Source organism: Hirundo rustica, chromosome Z (assembly GCF_015227805.2).
Source record: "Hirundo rustica isolate bHirRus1 chromosome Z, bHirRus1.pri.v3, whole genome shotgun sequence".
Lineage (NCBI taxonomy): Eukaryota > Metazoa > Chordata > Aves > Passeriformes > Hirundinidae > Hirundo > Hirundo rustica.
In genome coordinates, this window is record NC_053488.1 from 41,765,748 (window position 1) to 41,791,400 (window position 25,653).

A 25,653-nucleotide genomic window follows, 5' to 3' on the forward strand; every position below is an offset into this window, starting at 1 on the left:
AGATTAGGAAACCGCTGGGGCAGAAAATTTCTTCAAATGGATACTTGTTTAGTCTTAGTGCTGTTTGTTTGTTTGTTTGTTTGTTTTTGTTTATTTTTTTGATAATTATAAAGATCAGGTAGTAGTAGTGGAAGTAATAAAGGCAGAGAAAAGTTTTTAAATACTCCCATTTAAATCCAATTGTTATAATAATAACAACAACAAAAATACCAACAGTCATATTACTTACACTGTAACTCTATCCTTATGAAGTCTTGAATTCCCAGGTTCTCTAAAAAAACTCCTGAGGAAGCAGTAGTTTTAAAGAAAAATGAGACATCTGCACTGAGTTCTCCGTGGAAGGTGGGGAAATGCAGGTAGGATGTCTCTGTGTTGAAGGAAGCTGAATTCCAAAATGTTCCTGGTTAACAGAATGAAAGGGTGATAGATACAGTGTTATCTAACATTTCTAGTGTAAGTTTTGTGATATATGTCCTAAAGTTAATTCGTGTTAAGCAATATAATATGTAATTGATTCACTGTAAAATGGAATAATATACCATGTAAAATTTTAAGTTTGGGTTAAGATCAGTAAACCCAAAGTTGTGTATAGGGTTAACTGAGACTAAAATTGCACAGAGGGACACGAGGAATTCCTGCTGGGAACCGCTTTGGAAGGCACAAAAGGACGGGAAAAGGAGATGGGTGCCCTGATGACCAAATGATTAAATCAGATCGATATCTTATCTGTTCCAGCCTGATGTTAACATTTCCAAACCTTCTCCAGACACGACAATCATGACATTGTTCTGCTTTGAGAATCCATTCAATGGACCCCGGACATGATCATAAATATCTAATAAAGCTACCAAGAAGCAAGAGGCTTACGGTCTCGGCCCGCTCTCAGCAGAAGACTGTATATAAACCAGCGGTATTGGACCCAATTTGTGAACAGAGTGGGTACAGGCTGACAGAGCTGGTTACCGTGTTCACCCAGTGCCGAAATCCCGGGATTCAACGCTGTCCCTTTTAATTGTTGCTACCGGAGACTGTGTTTAAGTCTCAAAATAAAATTCTAAATTTTGATTTACTGAATTTGGCTTGGCGATTTATTACAGTTTTATAACTGATAAACAAAGGGAAATTTCCAGGTCTAAGAACAGGCTGCAGTGTTCAAAGAGTCTCATATCCACAAAAAAAAGGTAGGCATTATTGGGAATGTAGTACAATGTTTCATCAAGAATAAAGGTGTTCAGCTCAGGCAACAAAAACTCCAGTTATTAGGAAACAAAATTGTGGTAATGCATTAATTGGGTTTATATAATGTTTTATCGGATTTGTAATCTGTATCATGTGATTTTTCCTTACTCATCTGTAACCTGATTCTCTTCCACTGACACTTCTCCCTGATTGGATAGTGTCTTGTCCCTGCCTCTGGGCCCTGCCCCCTGGGGAAACAGCCCCCGGATGGGCGGGGCCGAGGTCGGTTTGGCACCGGTGAGCCATTGGGAAGATCTCCAGCCAAGCAGGGCAGGACTGGAAAATAAAGCAATATTTTCCCCCCAGACAAAGAGCAGACTCTTTCCTTTTGCCATCGGCAGTCGTCTAGTCTCATGGAGAAATACCACACAAAATGAATTTCTTCTCAGCTGGGAAGTCTGGTTATGGCCTGATGTAGCTTTTCATAAAGTAAACAAACATAGCAGCTATGAATGAAGCGCTACATCTACATTATAGTAACACTGGCTGAGGGAGCTGTTTAGCTTGGAGAAAAGGAGGCTCATGGGGACCTTATTGTTCTCTGTAAATGCCTGAAAGGAGGGTGTAGGGAGGCAGGAACCAGTCTCTTCTCCCAGGTTATAAGTGACAGAATGAGAAAATAGCTTCAAGTTTAGATTAAATATGACAAATACTTTTTTCACTGAAAGAGTTGTATGTAAAGCATTGTAACAGACTTCCCAGAGTGGAATCACAATGCATGAAAGTGTTTGAAAAATTCCTGGATATGGCACTTGAGGTCATGGTTCAATGGTGAGCACAGGGGTGGTGCAAGGCTGACATTAAGACTTTTTTATCTTAAAGGTATTTTCCAACCTTTACAACTCTAGGATTAGTTAGTACAAACTATAACTATGTTTTACATAACAAGGGAAAGAGTCTTGTTATCATTGAAGTCCAGAGAAATTTGCCAGCTATCCTATATCCAAAGAATGTAGGACAAATATCCATGCAATTACTGTAGAAGAAATCAAAGAAATAAATTTTAAAATTTAAAAAGTAAGCATAAATATTTTCCTGGTTTTATCTATTTTTAAGCTAATATTCAATAATAATTTGCAAGATTTTGTTATTGATTATCAAAATGCTGATGTAGAATCTCTAATATCACCCTTTTCTAATAAGGACAATCTTCATATATGGGTTCAACTAGGAGTACATTGTTAATATTGCTAAATTCTTACAGACACATTGGTATTTATTTATTATGCTATATTGCTTTCTAAACCAAATGAGGCATTCAGTACTTTCTTATCTAATTGATCACCCTCATTGCATATTCTCCTGATAATGTTCTGATCTCAGTCAAACAGTTATGCTAAACTGTAATTACCACTTTTAGGATGGGGAAAGGGGAAGGAAAAAAAAAGGAAATATCTCTCTTCCCTTCAAAATCAAACCTGTTAATACAGTGTCTGTGGAGGCATAGTCCACAGCCAGTGAAGTAAAATTAAAGTCCATTCCCTCATTGCAGCAGTGTTTTTACTATTTTAGGAAGGGTTTGGATCCCAAACCTAGAAAACCCTAGATAATCATCGTGGCAGGATTTTCACACATTTGCTGGCAATTGCTCATTGTGACTTTTGACACTCAGGAATACTGGCAGCTATGAGAAGTTAAAGCAGCCATTGGGCTTACATGGTAAGGCAGATGTGAATGGATGTGAGGGGAAGGGAATGCATAGCTTTGCACCTCGCTCTCCCGTGCTGCCTTATGGGCTTCTTGAAGTTACCAACTTCTGAAAAGTGCTGCCAGACAAAAGCAGGAGCCTTACACATTGACATCAGTTTTAAGCCCATATTCCTCAACTGTTTCAGGTCATGGCCCCCACAGAGCAAACTTCACAACAGTTGTGAGTCAAGTGTATCACAGCTATTTAAAAATAATGAGATGGCTGTTACCAGTAATTCAAACACAATAGGAAGTTTAATACTGTAATTTATACAAAATTGGTACAACATTGCCTGACTTTAGAAGAGAGGCAATAGTGGCAGTAACAGTCCAGTAAAGTAACAGTACAATTACCTTCAAGGAAGCATTTGAATGATATTTGTAAATCAAAATGGAGTTCTTGGGGGAGGGCAGGGATAGGAAAGTTTTAATTTTTTGTCTCTTAATTTACTGTCTTTTCTCATCTAACTGATCTTTTTTTCAGCTCTGAGATCTGTGTGATTTATGAATGTAAAGATAATCTATCAATAAAGCAGGTTAAATATAGGCTTAGGAAAAGTATATTAGGAAAGGTATCTTATATTGTAAATCAGGTTGGAAAAAGAATTTCTTCAGTTTACGACATCTGGCTCACAATCTCCCATTTAGTTTTCTGGAACTGTCAAATACCATTTGGTTAGGAAATCAATATTATTTAGCATTTTATCTGAGTAGTAACGCTGCAGTTTTCTTATGTTTAAAAAAGAAGGAAGATCCTTCTAAAGTTATTTTTATTGAAAAAAAAAAAATACTTAAGAGTTTTGGCATATATCAACTAGTCTTACCAAATTGAAAGTGTAAAATAAAAAATGGACAATAATAACAAGACAGATAAATTAGCCTTCTCAAAACACTTCTGTAATTGCAATTTTAGCACTCTTCAAGTTCCTACTCAAAACTGAAATCTGTTCATGATTCGTGTCAATTCCTCATGATATCTCTAAGGGTTGTATCTTCATTCTATCAGCAGGGACGCTGGGTGTTGAGGCAGAGAAAATAAAGATCTTAAATTACCAAACAGTGTATTTGGTGGGGTTTTGTTGTTGGTGGTGTGTTGTTGTTGTTGTTGTTTTTAAAACTGTGAGCTCCATGGATAAAAGATCAGAAGGGAGGACTGTGATCATCTAGTTCAATGTCTGATATAATGCAGACTATATAAATTCCCTGAAACAATTCTTGTCTGAAATAGAGAATTTAGTCTAGGATAAATATTCAATTGATTACAGTAAAAAAAGTCAATTTATGGAAAATTCAAACTTCAGTGCATATGTATGCATTCACAAACACTCTAGCTTCAAATCCCAAACATTTTCTGATTTCCTGCTTTCCAGAACATTATTTGAAATTTCTTCCTCTAAACTCATTTTAAATTTAACACATCACCTCAGATTATGCCCAAATTCAGCAAAGAGGTTTAAATGCTTTCACTAAAAAAGGAACCTCAACTTCTTTAATGCTCTCCTTTAACCTTACATGCTCTTCATATATTGTAAAACTGTAATCACAGACTTGTATTAAATCTCTTGATTATGCAGGAAGCTGCAAAGAGGATCAAAGCAATGTTGATTAGACAGAGGTTAGGACAAATATGAATTAATAAAAAAATTATATAAAGCTAAATAAGGGGGAAGAGTTGAACACATGGTTTAAAAATACTTCTTCTATTGAAAGTGAAAGAAATGCCCTGATTTCTCAGGGTACTGAAGAGAGATGAATTTTTTTTTTTTTTTTTTTTTTTTTTCCTAAATTAGACATTTACTGTGCTGCTTTAATGAAGGAATCGCTTAAGATTGGTTAATACAGTTAGTCTCTGTTACATCCAAAGCTCACACTATTTGGTTTTTCTTTCTTCATTTAAATGTCAAACAGAGAACTTACATTGAATATATTATCTGTTTGCATTTACATGCTTGCACTGTCATTTTGCATTTGAGTTTCCCCTTTTTTCATTCAGCCAAGTAAATGACACTCCATCAAATAGCTTACTAGAGTCTATCAGTCTCTTCACCAGTATTGCTGTTATCTTTATTTAATGTAAAGATACATTATATTTACAATGCATTATAGTATCTGTGGGGGGGGGGGGGGGTTTAAGATCTATATCATCAATTTTATTTTAGGCTCAAAAATCAGTCTTATGCTGACAGATTATAATTACCGGTTTAATACACTTATTTTTGGTATATTAGCTATATTTCAGTATTTTAGATGATTTATATGTCCTAATACTTACTGGAAATTCATGGTAATAAATCAGAATATTTTACTCAGCTCTTGTAATGAAAAGAACAAGAATGAAAAACACCCAACATAGAAGGGTGGTTTTTAAAAAATCTTTTCATACTAACTATCTCTACTGGAATTTATTCAACATCTAGCTTTTACTTCAATAATGAAAAAAATAATGGAGATGACTCCTTCTTTTTTCATAAAGACCATACAGTTTCTATCTATTAATGTACCAAAGACTTTGTTCAATCTCATATGGTTCAAAATCTTTCCTGCTAACCTGCTTGGCTGATATGTGTTAATGTTGATCTTCATTATATTTAGATATATCTTTAAATCTGATACCAGCAGTCCTACCATACAATTTATTAAACATATTGTATTGTAGAGCAGAAAAGAGAATATAGAAATGAATTGGTAATAAATTGGTACTTCATTCTGAAAGTGACAGAAAAGTGTGAGTGCTACTCATGTGTGGTACTGACTGTCACCAAATACTATTGACTGATTTTTTTAAAATGGCTGTATTCTTCTAGAATATCTTTAGTACTTTCACTACACCCTGGCATGTTATAATTAGGTTACTTTATCACAAATGCTGAAAAAAGCCAATAACATCTGAATGCATTTTTAAAAATTTTATAAAATAAACTATATTTATATTTACATTGGTTTAAAGAAGCCAAGTACAGTAATGGAATGTTAAATAAAAGAGTGGAAAAAAAATGCTACAATAAATAGGCAAATTCTGCTGGATTGCATTCGATACATGACTTTTCAGAAGCACCCAAATAAGTAACTCTAACCTGGAAACTTCGTCACTGGAGTGCATAGTTTATAACAATTCAATTCAACCAAATATTCATGGTTCTACTTTATTTTGCTGTGGGCATAAACAATTTTCATTTCCTCCCAAGTAACTGTCCTACAAGGACTAGATTATTGATGCAGTAAGAATTTATGATCTTTCAGATTTGAGTCATTTAATGAAGTACTGAATGTATTATAAATACCAGTAAACCTTCTCCTCCATGTTTTTTACATGGTATGCTAGTCAGTTATTCTGAAAAACTTATGTCTGCCAGATAGAACAAAAACCTAATTAGTAGCGGACATCCCTAGTGAAATACAGCTGTATCATTTAGTCTGGAGAGTGACAGAAGGAAAAATAAACAATGACCACTTTAAAGGGTATTCAAATCACACTATATATCCAAGAATATATTTTTCCTTTTTTGACAGCACTTCTGAAAAATTGGTACTTACCACTAGACCTTTTTTGCACTCTTCACCTATCCAAAGGTAAATGTCATTAAAAGTTCATTTAGTTAGACCCTCATGGGTGTCAGCAACCTCAGCTTAGGAAAAAAGTCTTAATAATGATCTGCTTTCCTTCTGCAGCTTCAAATTGCTGCTAGAAGCAGTGGCCTGGCAAGAGAGTTTAAACTTCATCAGTTTTGTCTAGTGTGAAAATTAATATGTAGAATTCAGAAATTACTGCAACTCATAGCTCTTTACAATAACTGTAAAACTGAGTATTGACAAAAAATTGTCATTATCAAATCCATTGCTGATACTCAATGGCCATTGAAAAAAATCTACTAAGTGTGACACTCAGTATTTATTATAACACATAATATATTGTAGATGAGTAATTAGATTAATATATTTTAATACAGTCTACATATATATATATATATATATATATATATAATTTAATATGTAGAATATAGCACAGAATCAATTACATTGAAAAAGACCTCTGAGATCATCAAGTCTAACTTTTGACTGGACACGACCTTGTCAATTGGACGATAGCACTGAGTGCCCTGTCAAGTCTTTCCTTAAACACCGCCAGGGGTGATCACTCCACAGCCTCCCTGAGTTGCCCCCCAATGCTTTACAACCCTTTATGTAAAGAAATTCCACTGATGTCCAGCCTGAATGTCCGCTTGTGCAGCTTTGGCCTGTTCTCTTGTCCTGTCACTGGCTTCCTGGGAGAAGAGACTGTCCCTCACCTGGCTACACCCTTCTTTCAGGTGGTTGCAGAGAGAGATGAAGTCTCCCCTGTGCCTCCTCTGCTCCCGGCTAAACACTCCCAGCTTCCTCAGCCTCTCCTCATGGGACTTACCCTCTAGGCCCTTCATCAGCCTCATTGCCCTTCTCTGGACATCATTACATACCAGGCTATAAAATATTTATATGAATCATGCTATAAAATATTTATATGATAATTTCATAATATGGGTAATATTTAATATATTATACATTATAAAATATTAGCTATGTATACCATGCCACAAATGATATAATAACTTGTATTTAAATATTTTATTATATACATTCATAGAATTTGTGGTTTTCTTAACAAATTGGGGTTTTGTCAAAATCTATGACAATTATTTTCCTTCAGAAATTGTGTGTTTTCTCAAATTTTAGTTCTTACCTCCTTAAATAAGTCTTCTCATACTGTCTTTATGATGTAAATTACTTAGAAAAACTGCATTATTTAACAATAAAAATCAATGTTCTTTTTTCAAGGTTTTTGCTGTATTATGACCATGAACTGTTATATTCTGAAATCTTTTCACTGAACTTATTTCAGTTCAAAATGGCTTATTTTTGAAGTCAAATATTATGTTGTATGAAAATGAACAAGAATATTTCTCTGACATTCAGACTGAGTTCTTGTGCTTGTTCCATGATATTTTAGAATTCTCTATCACAGCTTGTCTAGAAATACTGTGATCATTCATCACCAGTGTGAAATATTGCAGCAATTCAATCACCCAGACTAAGCAAACATCAAATGAAGTTAGCGAGGTCAATGTGTGTCAGAACTGTCTGTATGTTTTAGAGATTACTCTGAGGATGATAGCTGACTTCCATGTTTTAAGATCTGTCAGGTTATGTAACTAATAATAGCTGGGAAGTTGGTGAGTAATGGAATTCAACCTCTTCCCCCCAGTAACTAGAACTACACAAGCTCTAAGTGTTTTTGTCTCAGTGCTGGCTTTGTCACTGGCTTCGCTATCTGTGGTCACAATGGAGGTCTGCTGCATTGCAAGCTGAATGAGCATGGCCAGTCAACTGAGAGAGGTGGTTACGCCCTCTATTCGACATTTGTAAGGGAACACCTGCATTGGGCTTTCAATTTCCTTTCCCCAAGTTAAGGAGAATGTTAATAAACATTATTAACATTAAGGAGAAAGTATCGTGGAGGCCACCAGAATGTTCAGGTCTGGAGCACTTTTCCAGCCCTTCAGGATGGAGGAACAGGGCTGCTTCAACCTAGGGAAGGAAAAGGTTTTCTGGGAACCCAATAACAGACTCCAAAATCTAAGGGGAAATCATCAAAGAGACAGATAAAGGGTCTTTGCCTTGGTGTAAGCTGTGAATATCAAAGACAATGGTTATGGTGAAAGCACAGTGTTTTAAGCTTGATAAACGTAAAAAAGAAATTCTCACTGAGGACAGCCAAGCAGTGGAAGAGGCTGCCCAGACAGAGTGCAGGCTTGGGCACTTCAAACACCAGTTTGACACAGACACCAGATCTCAACTCAAGGCTAATCCTGCTGTAAGCAGGAGACCTCCTTAGGTCCTGTCACTCCAAATTAAACCATAATATTGTATCATAGCCTTATGATATGTAGGATAAATGATCAGTTCACAATCAGATGTCAGACTAGTGAAGTGAAAGAACCCAGTGGGATTTTTAAGTCTTATAAATTTTCATAAGAAGATCAGAATGCAGTGGTGAAACACACATCCGTTAACAAATTTTCTAGGAACAATTACCCTGACAAGACAGAGATGACACAAAAATAAATACATACTCATTTATATATTCTTTAGCTATGTATTTTCCTGAGTGGACTTAAAAGTATAAATCAGTACTTTACTGGTATTTCCCTTACAAGCTGAAGAAATTTGAAAACCAAACATGACATCATATGATGAAGAAGGAAAATCACAGAAAGAATAAAAATATTTCTAAATATTATATCTATTATATATTAAATATGATAATTATTATAGATAACAAGTAAATTCATGAAAACTCATAAGGTAATGTGATTTAAAGAAATTGATCTAATTGAATATTGCAATAACTTACTCAACTGTTTATCAAATATGGCCCATCCAACTCTTTAGTTGAGTTCTTTGAGGTTGTTTATAGCATTTCTTCTCCTAATTCCTAATTTTTGATTACCAACAAGAGCAGACATAAATTTTTGTGTAATACATTACTGTTGAGCATAAGCCAAACATGTTCTCTTTTCCATTGAATAGGGAAATTATTAAAGACAGAATTACCATCACAAAACTTCAATAGGGTGTCAGTTTTGGTGAACATATTATACTGGTTATCACTTGTATATATTCAGAATGTAAACCTAGACTTACTGTATAAATTTCTATAATTTAAACTTTTATATGTAGTTGAAAATATGCATGTAGATATTGCATACCCTGAATAACTCTCCCACAATATAGTATTCTTAGCTGCATAAAAATTCAGAGGAGATAATATGTGCAATATTTTGTGATAGATGCATGCATAGCTAGTGAAAGGTATGTCCCCAAGACATGGTAACCAGCTATGAACTCCCCTTCATGTAATGCTTTATTCATAATTTAATTCCAGTTAGATAAACCAAAATATATGTTTGAAAACTATTAAAACACTTATTGTTTTCACTACTGATGTGTATACTGAAAAATACATTTTTACAATTTCCATGGTTTGCACTGGATGATGGTGGGTTTCTTCCTAATTCAAAGAATGGAATGAATATGCAGAGAAGTCTTGGGCTTGTAAGAAATAACATTTAAAAGTAATTGCAAACAAAATGCATCGTTTAGCAAAACTCTTCAGTAGTTACTTACTATCACCATGGCAAAGCAAAGGCCCCAGTTTGTAAGCGGCTTCCGAGTTTGGTCTGTCAGTATCTGTGATCACAATTTTAGTTACTGGTAGATGGTCCTTGTAGGAGAGGAAGCCAGTATCATTAGTCCTGAAAAGGTAAAATGAAAGCCACAGGTCTCCTAAAGGTTTCCAATAAATATTTCATTATAATTGACACATTCCTGAGGAAAACGAAAGAAACTTAAAAAAAAAAAAAAAAAAAAAAAAAAAAAAAAAAAAAAAAAAGGGCTGCCTAAATTTGTATATATGTATATATGTTTGTATATGTGTAACACAAAAAACTGTGAATAGAGACATATGTTTTAGAGTTGATATTGTTCTCATTTGACAGGATGAAAAGAATTTAATTGGAAGTTGGTAGTTTTATGGTCTACACAAGCATGAGAAAAGTCTTCTTTAATAAATGGTCACCTAATAGCTGCCTAAGTCAATGAATTTGCTCAAATCTGCAAATGAATTTTATGTTGCTAAGAGCATACTCAGTCATCAAGATGGAATCTTTAATGGCTTAATGTAACTTTCAAGTACATCTAACTTCTTTCTTTCCACCTTGACAAAAGTTTAAAAATATCAACTAGAAATGTACAGTCATGCTGACTACAGGAAAATCAGTATGCTACAGATATGAAACTCCCAGGAAAAAAAATATGCAACTTTGCTCTGCAACTCAGATCACACATCTAGTACTTGTAATATTATCCCTAGTTCCTTGTTTAAAATCTTTGTTGACTTAGTGCCAGAACTGAATTTTTAAATTTCATAAGCACCAGGTTTGGCCCTAAATTTCCTTTCCCTAAACCCTCGGAAATGTTCAGATACTCAGGACTATTCTGGAAAATTAAATCTATCCATTCATTCTATTTAATCTTCCCTCTAAAGGGCAAAGCAAATAGTTCAGTATGAACAGCAGAAGCTCAGAGAGGAGAATTAACCTAGAAGCACCATTGCTCAGCAATTAAACATGAGACATACCTCAGGAAGAAATACGTGTTTCTCTGAGAATGTCATCAGGCTTAGCAGCCTTGTCTTTCAGTGCACAGTGCATGGGATGAAGACAATAGAGAGAGAGTCCACCCTTCTGCTGAAAAAAATTAGTGATTTTTTTCTCCTCTCCCTTCTCCCTTTCCTATCATCATCATTTTTCTCCTGCGTACAATTTCTGTTTATCTGTTTTGGAGCACAGTGTAGACAAGTGGACATTTTTTTTAGTAAACTATTTTGCTTAACTGAGGAATGCAAAAAGTGGGTTTTTTTAAAATATTAATTTTTCATGAGGTGAGATATTGCAGGTTTCTAATTTAGAACTGAAAAAAAATCCCTCAAAATGCCAGAAGCATTTGCTTCATTAAAATGATGCTGTAAACAAAAGGAAATGGAATAGAAATTAGAGGATTTGCAATTTTTAAATTTTTAGGACCAGATATTTTTAAAAACAATATTTCTGTTCCAGAGTTCTAGAGACTTAAAGTTTTTGATTAGTCAAATAAGAAGTTTAGCATTAAATCTGTGTCCAACGTATCAAATAAGATAGATTTCACTATAAAAGTACACTGTCAAAAACAGTGTTTCAAAACCATGGTGTGTAACTAGCTCTCTCTTTTCAAAATGCATGTCAAACAAGCATAGGTTCCACCTACTTTTTCCACCCAGTGAACAGCCTCAAGTCAACTGATCTAAAACAGTAGTCTCCAGGGAATCAAATACCACTTTAATCACAAGAAACAAAATGAGTGTATTCATAATCTCTGTAACACTGGAGTCACTGGGAAGAATCTCTACTTATAAGTGTCAAAAGTGGATACAAACAGAAATATAAACCCAGAGTTATTATAGTTTCAATTTAATGCACTCATAAATATCTCAGCAACTTACTGGAAGTGGATGGGCATGTGAAGACTTGCATATAATCCTCTCATCTACTGTATTTACAAATATATTACCATTATAAATTGACCTATATATGAGCATGGATTGGATGAATGACAAAACTGAGCAAGAGTATTTTACACATATGAGCAACTGGGCTTTTTTTTTCTCAAAATGCATTCATCTTCTAACACTTACTTTTGTGTTAGAAGTTATTACTACTTTTATTTTCATATAGCATAATAACAGGGAAATTCTTAGTGTTATGTGTGTTTCTTTAATCTCTTTATTGGAATAAATGTTGCAGATATCACCCTGTGACTTTTACTGCAATAGCAAATTCTTTTCTCCAGAAATCTTTGAAGGTAGTGAAGAATTGTACTTTCATTTCTGTGTCTGCCAGATTCCCTGCTCATGTTGAGGGAATAAGCATTTTTCATCCCAACTCACTAGTTTCTCCTTTAAAGGAAGGGTGGACCTTCAGAAGAAAAGAATTATGTATTGCTTGGTTTTGCACACATCAAGTTGTTCCTAAGTATCTTCTTTACATGTTCCCTTTTTCAAAAAAAAAAAAAAGACATTGATGCATTTTTTTAAAAATGCATATATTGATGTACTCACTGAACTTGATTTATATAAGTTAAATGGGCTTCACAGTTTTTAGAACGTAAAAGTTTCTTCAACAGAAGAGCTTTCATTTGAGAAGTCCCTCTGCTTTATCAAATCCTATACTGCACTGGAGCTATTGTTGAGAAACTTGTATCTGACTCCACTAAATGAAAAGCAAAGTTCAGATTTGACATTGTAACAAGAACTCATCCACTGTGTTATTTATTTGAAAGTTATTGTAAATGACACCAGAGAGTTTTAGGCAAGGAGAAGATGTATATCCTGTAAATCCATTCATTCTCTTTGAATAGGACTCTGTATGAGTACTTTGCTTCATTGATAGAAAGAGTATTAATTTTAATTATCTATGTTATAGATTAAAAAAAAAAAAAGTGTAAAAAATCTAAATCTTAAAGTGTAGTTACAAATTATGCTAAAAAATCACTTTTTTCACAGAATGTTTTATTTTAACTTTAATTACATTCAGTAGTCTAAAACTAACTGAAATTGTGCTTAAGAACTATTGGCTTAATCTATAACATACAATATATTAGAAGACTAGCAAGTATCTGCAAAATTAAACATTCCCCGAATGAGAGTGAAAGAATAATACTTAGAAATAATACTTAATGTATATTGCAATAACTTTGTGAAAAATTATGTTCTATAGCAAAGAATCAGATGAACAGCAACTTATATTTCCAACTGCCTTGGTATTATAAACATGCTAAGGCCTGTATTTTTTCTTTATTTCCTTTTTTTCAAAAAAAGTATTGTGAATAATCAACAGTAAAAAGTCACCATTCATCCCTGTCTGCATCACAGTTGCAGTAGTGCTGGGAATCAATGCAGTTGCCCTCCAGTCCACAAGCACATTTTTGTACAGCAGGCAAGGAACCTCCCCAGTATGTATGAGTTTCATTGGTTCTTCCAATCCACCAGCTGAGTGGCATCCCATCTAAAAAGCAGGTTAGAGAAAATCAATGTGCAGTCTTGTCTCCTACCTCTCTCAGGTTTCCCATCCAAATATTTTTCCAAAAGGTTAAGAGGACAAAAATCACTGCTCAAATCTAAAACCTTTAAATGACCAGGCAAAAATAAATTTCCACTTTTACTTGGTAAAATTATTCATTTTAACACTTCGTTATAATGTATTAAGTGATTGTCACAGATTTTTGCTTGCATTTGTGGAAAAGGGAACTCACAGTACCTAGTTCAGCCAGCCATGATATTTGAATAATTTATCTTAAGCAGTCCATTTATATAATTAATTTTAAAATGGTCCATGAAAGAGGAAATATAACCATCCTAAAAATCAGGGTAGTTTATATTCCCAAGTAAAGATCAATTTCAGACATTGGAACTACCAGAAATAGAATGAGGGAAGTCACAGAAATGGTGTCATCCCAGTACAAAGAGTACTAATACCCATATCTGTGATGAACTTTAAGCAGCTGAATAGTGGTGTTAATCAGAAATGCCCAAAGACAGCTGTTAGGTCATGGACAGCAGATTCAGAATTTATATACTCAGCGACAACAGAAATCATGTTAATCGTGCTCCCATAAGCAAGTTGATATATCTGGCAAGCAGAAGTGAAGTTGCCCAGGACTATTACACCTCTCTGTGGTGCAACCTGTCAGCATTGTTGGCAGCAAAATGATAAAACTGTATGTTTCCTTAATGTTACAGTACTGCAGAATAAGCTTAAAGATATTGCCAAGCAAGCATAGCAACAGAAGAAATATCTACAGGACACATAATATCTAAATGATATGAAGCATAAATACAAACCATCTCAAATGAGATGGAAGAAGGGTGACGGATGCATAAAAGTCAAGGCATTAGAAAAAATCAAGTACTGTTAAATTATAGTTTCTTAGAGACGCATTTCTTTTTGTTTCTGCTGGAGCTCCATTTTCAGCACCTGGCCCCCACAAAGAAGCTGGAATGTATTCTAGTCTCAACTTTACTTACAACTGCTACTGCTTATTAAACCTCACTGTTAGATAAGACTTCTGTTACACTGACTGTCTTTCGGATTGTGAACATATCGACTGCATTCATTACCAACACAACTGTCAGCCCAGCAGGCCAAAAAACAGTGTGAGCAGCTTTTTGAAAAAGTCAAGCTTGCATAATGGCATCAATGTCCAATATCAGTGTTTGTGTCTGCAAACCATCACAGGAGGAAAAAAACCCAGAGACTGTGTATAAATAATTTATCAGGCAACACTTTAAAAAGGTTCTAACAACTAAGACTGTAAAAAGCAGAATATTTCTGCTGCTTTAACAGCATGCCTTAGGTTTATATTGTAGGCATGAATTAGCATTCCTAGTGTTCCACTAGGGACACTGGAGTATGTTTAAAAGCTGGTCTCAGTTATTTGTTCATACAGCAGGGTAAGGAGAAAGCATTTACTGAAATGTTGCAAGTTCATATTGATTAGCCAGGATTTTTTCCCCTGCCTTAGCAGAAAGTAGTGCCTAGGCAAAATAAAGCCATTAATTAAAATTGTTAGAGATTTCTTCATAATGACCATATAAATGTATTAACCAATGACTTCTTTAATGAGATCATTTGCAAATGCTATCCAGGCTGATTGAATACAATGTATTACTAAAACAGAGTCAGTTCAGAATAGACTGTACGTTCCAAAAAATGTATTATGTAACCATCATCAAATTTTCTATTTCTCAGGCATACCTAGCAAAGATTATAAACAGCAGAAATGAGAGTGGTCAAACTGTTTTAAAAAAGAATGAATTTAGAAAATTTGTAGACGTCTCATATAACTTTCGCATGTCTGTTTATTCTTAGCATTTAAAACTAAATTTTAGATGACCTATCCCAGGTGACTGGTTGCACACTTTTAAAACCTTTATTTTAGCACATTTATTTGCATGTTATAAATATGCAGCTATACGTAAAAATAAGCAGCATAACAATATAGATCGTGAATTATTTTAGCACATTTACATACAATCTCCTTGGACAAAAAAAAATAGTGTTTAAACTTTCTGCTTGAGGGAATCCAGGCTTTCGAACATCTAAACATAGCTTTAATTTGGAGCCCACAGTAAAAGGAAGGTTAATTGGGGCATCTTAAGCAGCAGGTTCACTTTTTTGTACTGTGGAGGTATTTTCAAACAGCTATTCTTCCAAGAACACCAGCCTAAGAAGCCCAGCAATGTCCATGCCATAATTAGGGAGAAAGGATGTATAAGAAAAGAGCTTAGACATAGAACCAGAGGAGGCTTCACGCAGAGGCATTCTCTCTGCTTAGTAGGAAAGAATGCCAAGGAATCAATTTTTTATCATCTTAAGAGTTTCTGGTGCACAAGTCAAAAAATTTCATGTAGTTTTTCATAAAACAGTAACCAACAATGGTTTTACTTCCGCATTATTTGGAGTGCTTAGATGTTCAGAGTAAAATCTTTTAACACCAGCTTTTTGTCAGTAAGAGTTAAAATTTAAATAGACTACATAACTTCACTTTTCTTTAGGTAGATCAGGCCTCTCTTTAGTTCTTAAAGCAATTATAATTTGGTCAATAATCCACATTTTAACTACTGAGCTTTTAAAGAATGTTTATATTGGACAGTGGAAATTCAATGTTATTGATGTGTTTTGTCAAGTAATCACACTATACACATTAAGTGCACACATTAACTTCTGCTGCTATCTATGCACTATTTTTTTTCTTTTAAGAAGATATTTTCTCACTAATAATTTAATTCCTTCATTAAAATTAAAAAATTCTTGGAAGACCAAAAAAGACAGGATCTGTTAATAACAACCAATGTTAATTTAAAAGTCTTATGAGAGAAATTAACTTGAGAAATTAATTCCCTGAAAGAAAATCATTATAAATTGGCATTTGTATTCTCCTGGTTCAAATACCTCTTGGCAACTTACAGAAATCTGAGAATTCAATATTTGAAGTAATTCAAACTCCAGAGTAGCAAAATGCCATAGCCTTGTTAGAAATAAATAACTTTAGTAGCCAGTAAAATAAAAGGCAAGGCGCAACATAATAAGGTTTGTCTGCTATACTTACACGACTTATCTAAAAGCCTTGACTTTTTGCAGTAGTAAGCAAGCTCCTGTTCACAGTGATCTGCAAGGTTTATTGTAGCCTGAAGCTGGTCTAGGCTGGCAGAATACTTGAAAAACACAGTGTGTGGGTTCTCCCGATTAGCACTTTTAACTCTGGTTAGGTTGGTGCTGTTATGCTGTATAATTGTCCACGTTGCATCTTTCAAAATACATGTGAAAAGTAATAAAGAGTGAGAGAGTTGCAGAAGTTAGTAATGAAAAGAGCACATGTGATGAAATCAGCCAAACTTCAAGATAACTTCTTGATCACAGGAAGCCCTTTGGGGTCCATGAAACAGACATAAATCATTCAGCAAAAATGAAAGAAATTATTCACAGTTTCAATCCATAGGTAAATCATTGTACCATGCCTCTAACAGGTATTCAGCTGGTTAGGATTTTTGAATAAGGAAAGAATATGTGATGACACCCAAGTATTTGTATCAGAAATAAAATATTGTTTACTTGGTAAATTGCAATGAAAGATTAGAAGGAAAAAACACTCCCTATTTTTACTTTCCCCAGGGCTAAATGATGCATAAAACTCCACTAATTCTATCCTAGAATCTACCCACATTACATACATCCTTATAGCTTGAATTAATTTATTCTGTATGAGAAAATGGCCTACAGGCATTTCTATTATACAAAGAAGCAGAAGTATCTTGTGTTTACTATAAAACTAAGATTACATGACGGTGAATTATTACTGCCACCTAAAATTATATAGTAGTCGTGGTGAAGGGTCATATAATTCTTCTGTTTTGTATTTTTCCAAAATCCTTCACCTATGAATAGGAAAAAAATGAGCTCATTTTATTTCAGCTCCCACTTTCAAAACCTGTAATTCTCACTCTCCTGACCAAAACTGCTTTCAAGGTAAGGGTGAGAAGGCTTGGAGTTAAAGCCCATCTGGGACAGTCTAATCAAATTTAGATTCATGGTCACCATGTTCTTGCATTTTCATGGCAAGTGTAATTAAAAAAAAAAAAAAAAAAGAGATTTTTTTTTTTCCAAAATTTTAGTATTGATATAATATTTCAGACATTCTAATAGTGGTATTCTAACTAGACCTGTATTTTATTTCATCAGCTGCTTACAGGCCACACATGGCATATATTATAAAATTTCCATAAAGAGGAAAGAACTATGGTCACTTAGAGATAAGTACTAGTCAGAAAAATGAAATTAAATATTTTTTATCTAATTATAAATTTTTATTAAGGATGTAATTAGAGCATCAAAAACCAGCTAGAAATACAAATTTAAATTTTGATTCTTTTGTTTTTGTTTTGAGTGCTGTTGTGGGGGTTTTTTTGGTAGATGAACATACAGACAGACAGACACAAACACACCTAAACATTACACTGATCATAAAAACAAAGGCAAGAAATCTGGATATTCAGCTCATAGTCACATTCCCAAAATTATAAAACAAAGAAAAACAGATAACTGCAAAGTCTGTAGCATTTTAATTGACAGCGTGGACTGTAGGTTTTTGATTCTGAAACTGACCTCCAAGAATAAAATCAGGGAATGGCACCTCCCTCTCAGCTGCCTGAAAATAGAGCCCCATGAATGGCAAAGACAAGGCAGTGTAGTAAGAAATATGGGCATCTGCCTTCCCTGCCTCTGGTGGGAAAAGGGAATACCAGTCATGAGGGAACTGGGAACAAAACAAATATAGAAGATTCATCCTGTCAGAATGCATCTTGAGATGAAAAACTGATCAATGATGTTTGCTTAATGTGGTGAATAAGGAGTGACTGAGGAAAACAGGAACAGCTGTTCATAGACACACAGGGATAAATCAGACACTACACTGTACCTTGGAGAGTTATACCCACTTAGAAAAATTGTCATCTTTCTTCCATGATTCTTTGGTCTCTTTAGTCTTACAGGACACTAGAACATTTCCTTTTAGAGCCTGTGCAAGTCTGAAGTATATTTATTGAGAGCAATCACAGTTCACTGTAGAAGTCAAAGTCAGGAGCTGACATGCTGAGACTAGGCAAAATGCACCAGTCAACATCAAAATCTTATTATAGGGTTTCTGAATCAAGTTCTCAACACTTACAGCATATCTAACCCTAACCAGTTCAAATCTAGCTTATTCATGTATTCTTTTAAACCATTTTAACTGTGTAAAAATAATTTTTTGTCAAACAGAACAATAAAATGATCCCGTCATTTTGGCTGGAAAGCAATTCAATTAAAGGAGCTAAGTAAGTAGTACAGGAGACAGCCACAAATCCAGCAACAATAAATTCCAAAAAGCCATTTAAATTTAAGCTTATTTGGAAGGACATATACCGATGTACCATATACCATACAGAGATAATATTAACTGCTTTGATAAAAAGCAGACCAAAGCCAAACTCCAACAGTTAAAACATCTAGTTACATACACTATCAGGTTCAAAGAACTGGTTGCAGAAGGGGAGCAGTGTGTCCAAAGTTGAGGCTGCAAGGGTCCCACTACTTACATTTGTATCCTCCAAAACATCACTTTTCAATTTGAAAGATGAAGTTTAATATCTATATTCCTCCCAACAAAGGTCAGATCTAAATTAAATTTTTTAGAAGGCTATCAGCGAAAGTCAGCAAATTTCTCATAAAATATATCTTATTTCTCATTTTCTTAAGAATCTTTGAGAGGCTGCAACTTCAGTGAAAACAAAGCTGCTCTGCAAAAATGAACTCGTATGACATTGTCTCCATATGAAACACATGCCCCATTTATGCAAAGCACACCAGGAATGCTGTGTTAGCTTCGCAGTCTGAATCCTGTTATAATTCTAATTTTTATGCCTAATTATATGCCCAATAACCTGAGGTAAGGAGTCACCTTCATTTTATTGCACATGTTTACATTAAGTTCACGAACTGCTGAGGCTTCTCACTTGATAACTCGTGTTTTAATATAATCAGCATGCATACAGTCACAGCTGTAAGTTAAGGAAATTTATCACCTCACCTGTCATATTGCAGTACACAAGAAATGGTCCCAAGGGGCCACTTCCATCTGAATCAATATTGTAAAAGCCTGAAGTGTTCCCTCTGTGCTTATAGGCCTCACACGATTGCTCATAGATGGCTGTAAAAGAACATATTCCATCATAAATGTAATGGCATGATTTTACATTTTATTCAGGAAATTAAAAAAAAGAAGTTCATGACCCTTGACTTTTGGAAAAGAAGTTGGGTATATGTGATCTCTGCTAAAGAATGTCAAAAAATTAATACAATCAAAACTATGCCTTTATTAGAAATGGTTAAGCATATTTGATTTTATTTATCATGGAGGTAACAAGATTCATTTTTAAGCATTTTGTTCTGTATTTCCAGCTCAAAACTTCTGGGAGGAAAACATGAAATATGGGTGAGTAAATGGTTGTAAAATTGCTGAATAATGCTAGAATGCCAAGGGTATTACTTAGACCCTGGTAAGCAGATTTTGAGGAAACCCCCACTAACTACCTCAACCAAATCAGACTTTTGTTCCTGCTGTTGTAATGTAAAGTAGAATATAAGAATTTTTGGCTTTCATACTTCTTATTTTCTTCTCATTTTAAATGGAAAAGCAAGTTTCTTGTCAGCGATTACAGTAAAAGGACTAAATAAGCAAAGACAAAATGACAGCTCTTTGGTTCCTTGTCATGTATACTTTGTATCGGTTTAGGTCTAAAAAAATCTGTGATACCTCTTACATATAAAATATCTGAGGAAGAAAAACAACTTGTATGAGTCCACTTTTGTAAGTGTACCTCAGGAAGCATGATGATAATGTCACAGCTGGACACATTAATCTAAATTCTTTAACCGTTATATTTCTTTTGAGTAGTCATAAAGTTTTGTCTTTCATTTCAAAACTAAACTGTGCTCTATCAGTTATCAAAACTTTAAAAAAATCTGCCAAAAAGAATGAGCAGTTAGATTAATAATAAAAAGTAGTTATGAGTGCTATACAACTTTTTAAAAATAAGCTTTTTTTTCCTTTTTTTTAACATTGTTATCTTTCTATTTTTTTGCTGGGTATTATATGGCAACAACTGTTTTACTTTATGAAATATCCGTAATAAACAATTTGCACATTTTTCAAATGCAATTTTATGGCTCCTTACAGTAAATACTCTTAGCTAAATTTAGAAATGACAAATGTTCAATTATTCATTATTGGTTTTGACAATTTAAAAAATCAGTAACTCATATTTTATTTCTCATTGAGTCCTAATCATCAGGAAACCCTAGCCTCCATCCATCCTCATAGACATCACCAGATGATTCAATTTGTGATTTTTTAAAATTGCAATTAATCAAATCACCTTCATCTTCATTCTGGGTTCATCAATCAGAGTTTAATACCAGCTTTGAACACCATAATACCGTGGTATTCAAAAGCATCTCTACTACTGACATATTTTCTATGTTACATAGTTTTTCTTAATACTGTTATAAATTTATAAGTGTTGTTGACTTAGTATGAGAAAGATTTAAATAGACGGTCCTCTAAAATCAGTGATTTCTCAAAAAATTCTCAAAAACATTATTTTTGTAAAAGCTGCCAAAAAGGATTTTATGGATTTTATATGGACAATATATAAGAGCCAGAATACTTATTTTAACTTCTTCCAAGAACATGCTGAAAGCAGTACCAAAGTAAAGCACAACCTGTGAAATTACTTAAATTACATTCAATTAGGTCTTCAAAACCTGCTTTTTTTATTTTCTCCTAATCTACTTCCTGACCCAGTAAACTACACAAATATATATTTGAGGTTTAGCACGTGATTATCTTTGCACATGTATGTAGTCCCACTGGGTCAGAAATAATAACTATTAGTTGTTGTGAATAAAGAGGAATTTGCCATTTCTAAATGGTACATTGATTCAGAAAGTGAAATTATATGGATGAGAGAGAATATTGCTATCTCATATAAAATACAAAAAATGTGAAAGAAAAGCTCTTAAACTTTCTATCAACTTTTTTGTTACATATTTTGGGTTCCCAAAGCCTTTCCTCAAACAAATTATGCGTATTTTTATGACTGAAAATATTTTATGAATGATAAATTCATATTTTTGTTTTGTTTTGTGGTAAAGAAATTCAATCAGAAGTAAAAGCATAGTCAGAAATCAAAAAGCATTTTAGACTTACGATAGTGACAAGTAGCTCCCTTGTAACCAGTATTGGCACAGTTACAGTGGAAACTGTTCCAGGACTGTGAGCATCCACCACCATGTTCACAGTAATTAGGCAAACACCTAAACCAAAAAACAACATGCATTTTCACTCCTTTTTCTCCTCACTTACATGCCACTTGTATTTAGCAAGAAATGTAAAAGAAGTATAATGTGAAGCAAGTCATCAAGTTCATTGGTATAAGATATCAATATAAAAGAAGATTAAGAGAATTTCTTCCCTGGTATTCCTTTTGCTTAAAAATATCTTAATTATGTAATAAGCTTGTGAGAACAGAAATAAAGTGTAAGATGCAGAATTGTTATTAGTGTTCAACTGGCCTCAATTCAATACAGACTAATAAACCAATGAAGGGTTTATGTGTTAATAATTCAGTGGAAGTTTTGCAATGACTGGGATTTCTTCAACAACGTGTTGAAAACAAAGCAACATTACAGCAAATTTCTTTCTATTCTTGTAAAAATAATAATAAAAAAGTCACCTAACAAATAAATCTGACCACAGCACCTGACATCTATTTCTTATTCCAGAACCGTGTTTACTTTTTAGAAAGAGTTCAGTATGCCCATTACAACACAAGTAACTACTTGTAAAGCCAGTTTCCATTCTGGTAATGTGACTAAGACCCTGAAAATTTTTGATTACTTTCTTCTAGGTATACAATGGTTGACTGAAAAAATTTAACTGTAACTTATTTGTGTTTAGGACTATACTAAAGTATAAAATAATTTTGGCAGGAAAAGAATTCTCTTTATTTTATAAATGCAGCTAAAAATATATTGAAATAGATTGACACACTTCAACCAATTATTAACTAGCTTTTCACCTTAGAAATTAGTTAACATTCTGACTGCACTGAATGTATGTGTATGATACAGGTCAGAAAGTGTAAAAGTTACTTTACTGTTAACATTAGCCACAGGAAAACAAACAAACAAACAAACAAACAAACAAAACAAACAAACATGCCCACTAAGATTCACAGGCTCTTAAATTCATTCAAAAAATGTTAGGAGAATATTAAATTAGGATTGCAGAAAGTCCAACATTTCACACATCTGCCCTGTGAATAAATCAGGGTCTTTGCACATTCGCTGCTCATGGCACTCAAAGTATTTTATCTTTCGTGTTTATAAATAAGGATAAGTGGTTTTCACAGAAGGGAATGGAAAACAGAAGTAGCAGGCAAAGTATAGGCAATGTAAGTAAACTGATACATGTCACCTAATTTCAAGGAAATCTGTGACTTTTTTGGCAGTAAAAGAGCTGATCTTGTATATATTATTTCACTTACAAAATGTATTCCTAAGACTAGTCAACAGATGACACATATCTCAATGAATTTTGTTTTGGAACCTGAAGATAAAATTTAGGCACCGGGCTTACCATTATTTTGATTTTAAGCACTTTGTTTGACAGAATTACACAAATATGCATGCTAATGTTTCTTAGGTAAATGCTCTATTTTACTTTCTGTGAGTATAACTAATCATCAGTTATTTTAAATACAAATCTCTGTTTAACAAAACTGCCATTCAAGTCTTTCAATGCATTCACTGACAGCTGTTCTGCCTTTTTTGTCATATTTTGTGTCTTAGGCCTTTTTGACAGACATTATCCAAAAATTGTGTTTTACATGGTCTTTACTTATCTTGACTCCCTGTTCCTAATGTGGTTCACAAGATGAAAAGCTTTGATGAAATTCATGACGCTTGCACCAACCTTAATGAAAGTGAAAACAAGAGTATAATTTTAATCTTTTAACATTAACTCCTTTCCTCAGCTTAGTAATGTGTAATAGAAAGTAGCCACTAGATACATCCAAGTAAATGTATAACTACATTATATGCTGTGAGCCTACCCCAAAGCAAGATTTAGAACACAGCTTTCTTTGAACAAGCTAATCTTCTAAAAAATACTTCTTATATTTGAAACAGCATTCCTACTATTTCATCTATAAAAATTAATTTTTGTATTCATCACTGTGTCTGCTAAAAAAAGAGGAAGAAAAGCAACATTTATCACATATTTCTTGATAATATGCTTTTAGGTGTATGGCTTCTGAAAATTATATAATATTTTAAACCACAGCAGCAGCCTATTAATAACTATAAACTAATATTAAGAGAAGAATACTGATCCAGAATATGAATGTATTATTTAATATATAGTTTTGATTAAGAAAGGGAAAAAGGAGAACTTTGTATGTCAATTTTCATCTGGACACTTTTTTTGTATACTATTTCTTTATTATGATTCTAAATTATGGCTAAAAGTTCCTTTAAAAGAAAGTGAATAACTGCTGAATTTTTAATGCTTATTATTTCTTCATTCTTCAGTTAAAAAAAAAAAAAAATCAGAACTGTGCAGTGACCTTTTGTTTTTTTTGGCTTTTTTTTTTTTTTTTTTTTTTTTTTTTTTTTTTTTTTTTCTTCTTTTTCTTTTTAAAGATATAAACCCATTCAATTTATTTTTTTGTATGCTGCTGCCAGGACAAAAAGGCAAGAGCTCCTGATAGAAAATTGTATGTTTCAGTGTAGGGCTCAATGCAATTAGGACAGACACATCTAGTAGTCTCTCCTCAGAGACTAAATATGCAAAAAAAAAAAAAAGAGTAAGATATTTAAATGACACTGTGTCCTTTAAAGTGATTTTGTGAATGGTCTATATCTAATTAAGAGTTATTAAACTGATGTATACTGATAAAGGAGCTGAGAGAAAAGACATTAAGAAGAAATATATGAAGGGAATGGTTTGCATGCATAAGAGATATATGAGCAATAGAACAATATAAAGATATCATGTAATGAAATAACTAAATGAAGGATCATGGGAAGACAGATGACTGCGAACAGTCATAACAATTTAAGACTAGGATAAGGAATTAGAAAGTTTATCAAACAGAGATAACTGAAAATAGGAAAATAGTGTGGCATTTGTTTGTATAAAATGAATAAAAAGTTAATTTATATTCAGAAAAATGAATTATTAACTAACCATCTCTCCATGAAGACTGTAAATCTCATAAAGAACACTCTTCATATGTTAAATGTGTATATATGAGGTAAAGAATGGATTAAATAGAATTGTTTTAAGTTTATTTACTATTGTATATAAATCCAGGTTGCTATGAAAAGAGTAAATTTTATTTGTTTTCATGCACTTCTAATGTGTAAAACTATATAAAACTGCTACATTTAGGTGTCAATCACGTCTATTACAAAATCCATCAATAACTCTGGAACTTGGGCCATGCTTCATGATTTGAAACTAGAGATGTAAAGACTCGCATAAGACTCCAAGACAAAGAAGGGATTTGTGCTCACCTAGGGAGATATTTACTATCGGGAACACAGTGGCAAAATTGCTCATTAGCTTAGGGCATTCAAAGATAAATATCTTTGGTAAGATAAAAATCATGGTAAGAAGAAAGCATTTTTTTCTCTAACAATATGGTGCGCAAGGTGATACAAGCTGCCTATTAAAAATAGTTTAAAATGTGCAAGCAGTTTTAATTTTGCCAAATATATGTGCTTTATCACCTGGGATTTATGGTGAGATGTAGAATTAGTTTGATAAGGAGAGACATGAAGCTTGTTACAAATTATGAGTTTATTATTGTGTTACAAATGAGATCCATATTGAATTAAACGAGACTGTGTGAGGAAATGGGAAAGAAACAGGGCCAGAAACAAGACAGCACAAGATCAGACAGGATTTTTTAAAGCAGTATTTTGGAAAAAATATTAT

General features: G+C 33.5%; 1 protein-coding gene across 2 annotated transcripts in view; it reads right to left on the bottom strand.

Annotated features, from left to right (window-relative positions):
- The window catches only part of CNTNAP4 (contactin associated protein family member 4), a 217,261-nt gene that overhangs the window by 25,622 nt on the left and 165,986 nt on the right, over positions 1–25,653 (bottom strand). For both annotated transcript variants that reach the window (XM_040090884.2, XM_040090885.2), the window contains exons 11-16: positions 21,859–21,965; positions 19,678–19,797; positions 16,663–16,860; positions 13,403–13,559; positions 10,087–10,214; positions 230–400 (exon numbers count right to left, since the gene is read on the bottom strand). In XM_040090884.2, coding sequence (XP_039946818.1) covers positions 230–400; positions 10,087–10,214; positions 13,403–13,559; positions 16,663–16,860; positions 19,678–19,797; positions 21,859–21,965 — 881 coding nt within the window. The remainder of the gene's footprint in view (positions 1–229; positions 401–10,086; positions 10,215–13,402; positions 13,560–16,662; positions 16,861–19,677; positions 19,798–21,858; positions 21,966–25,653) is intronic.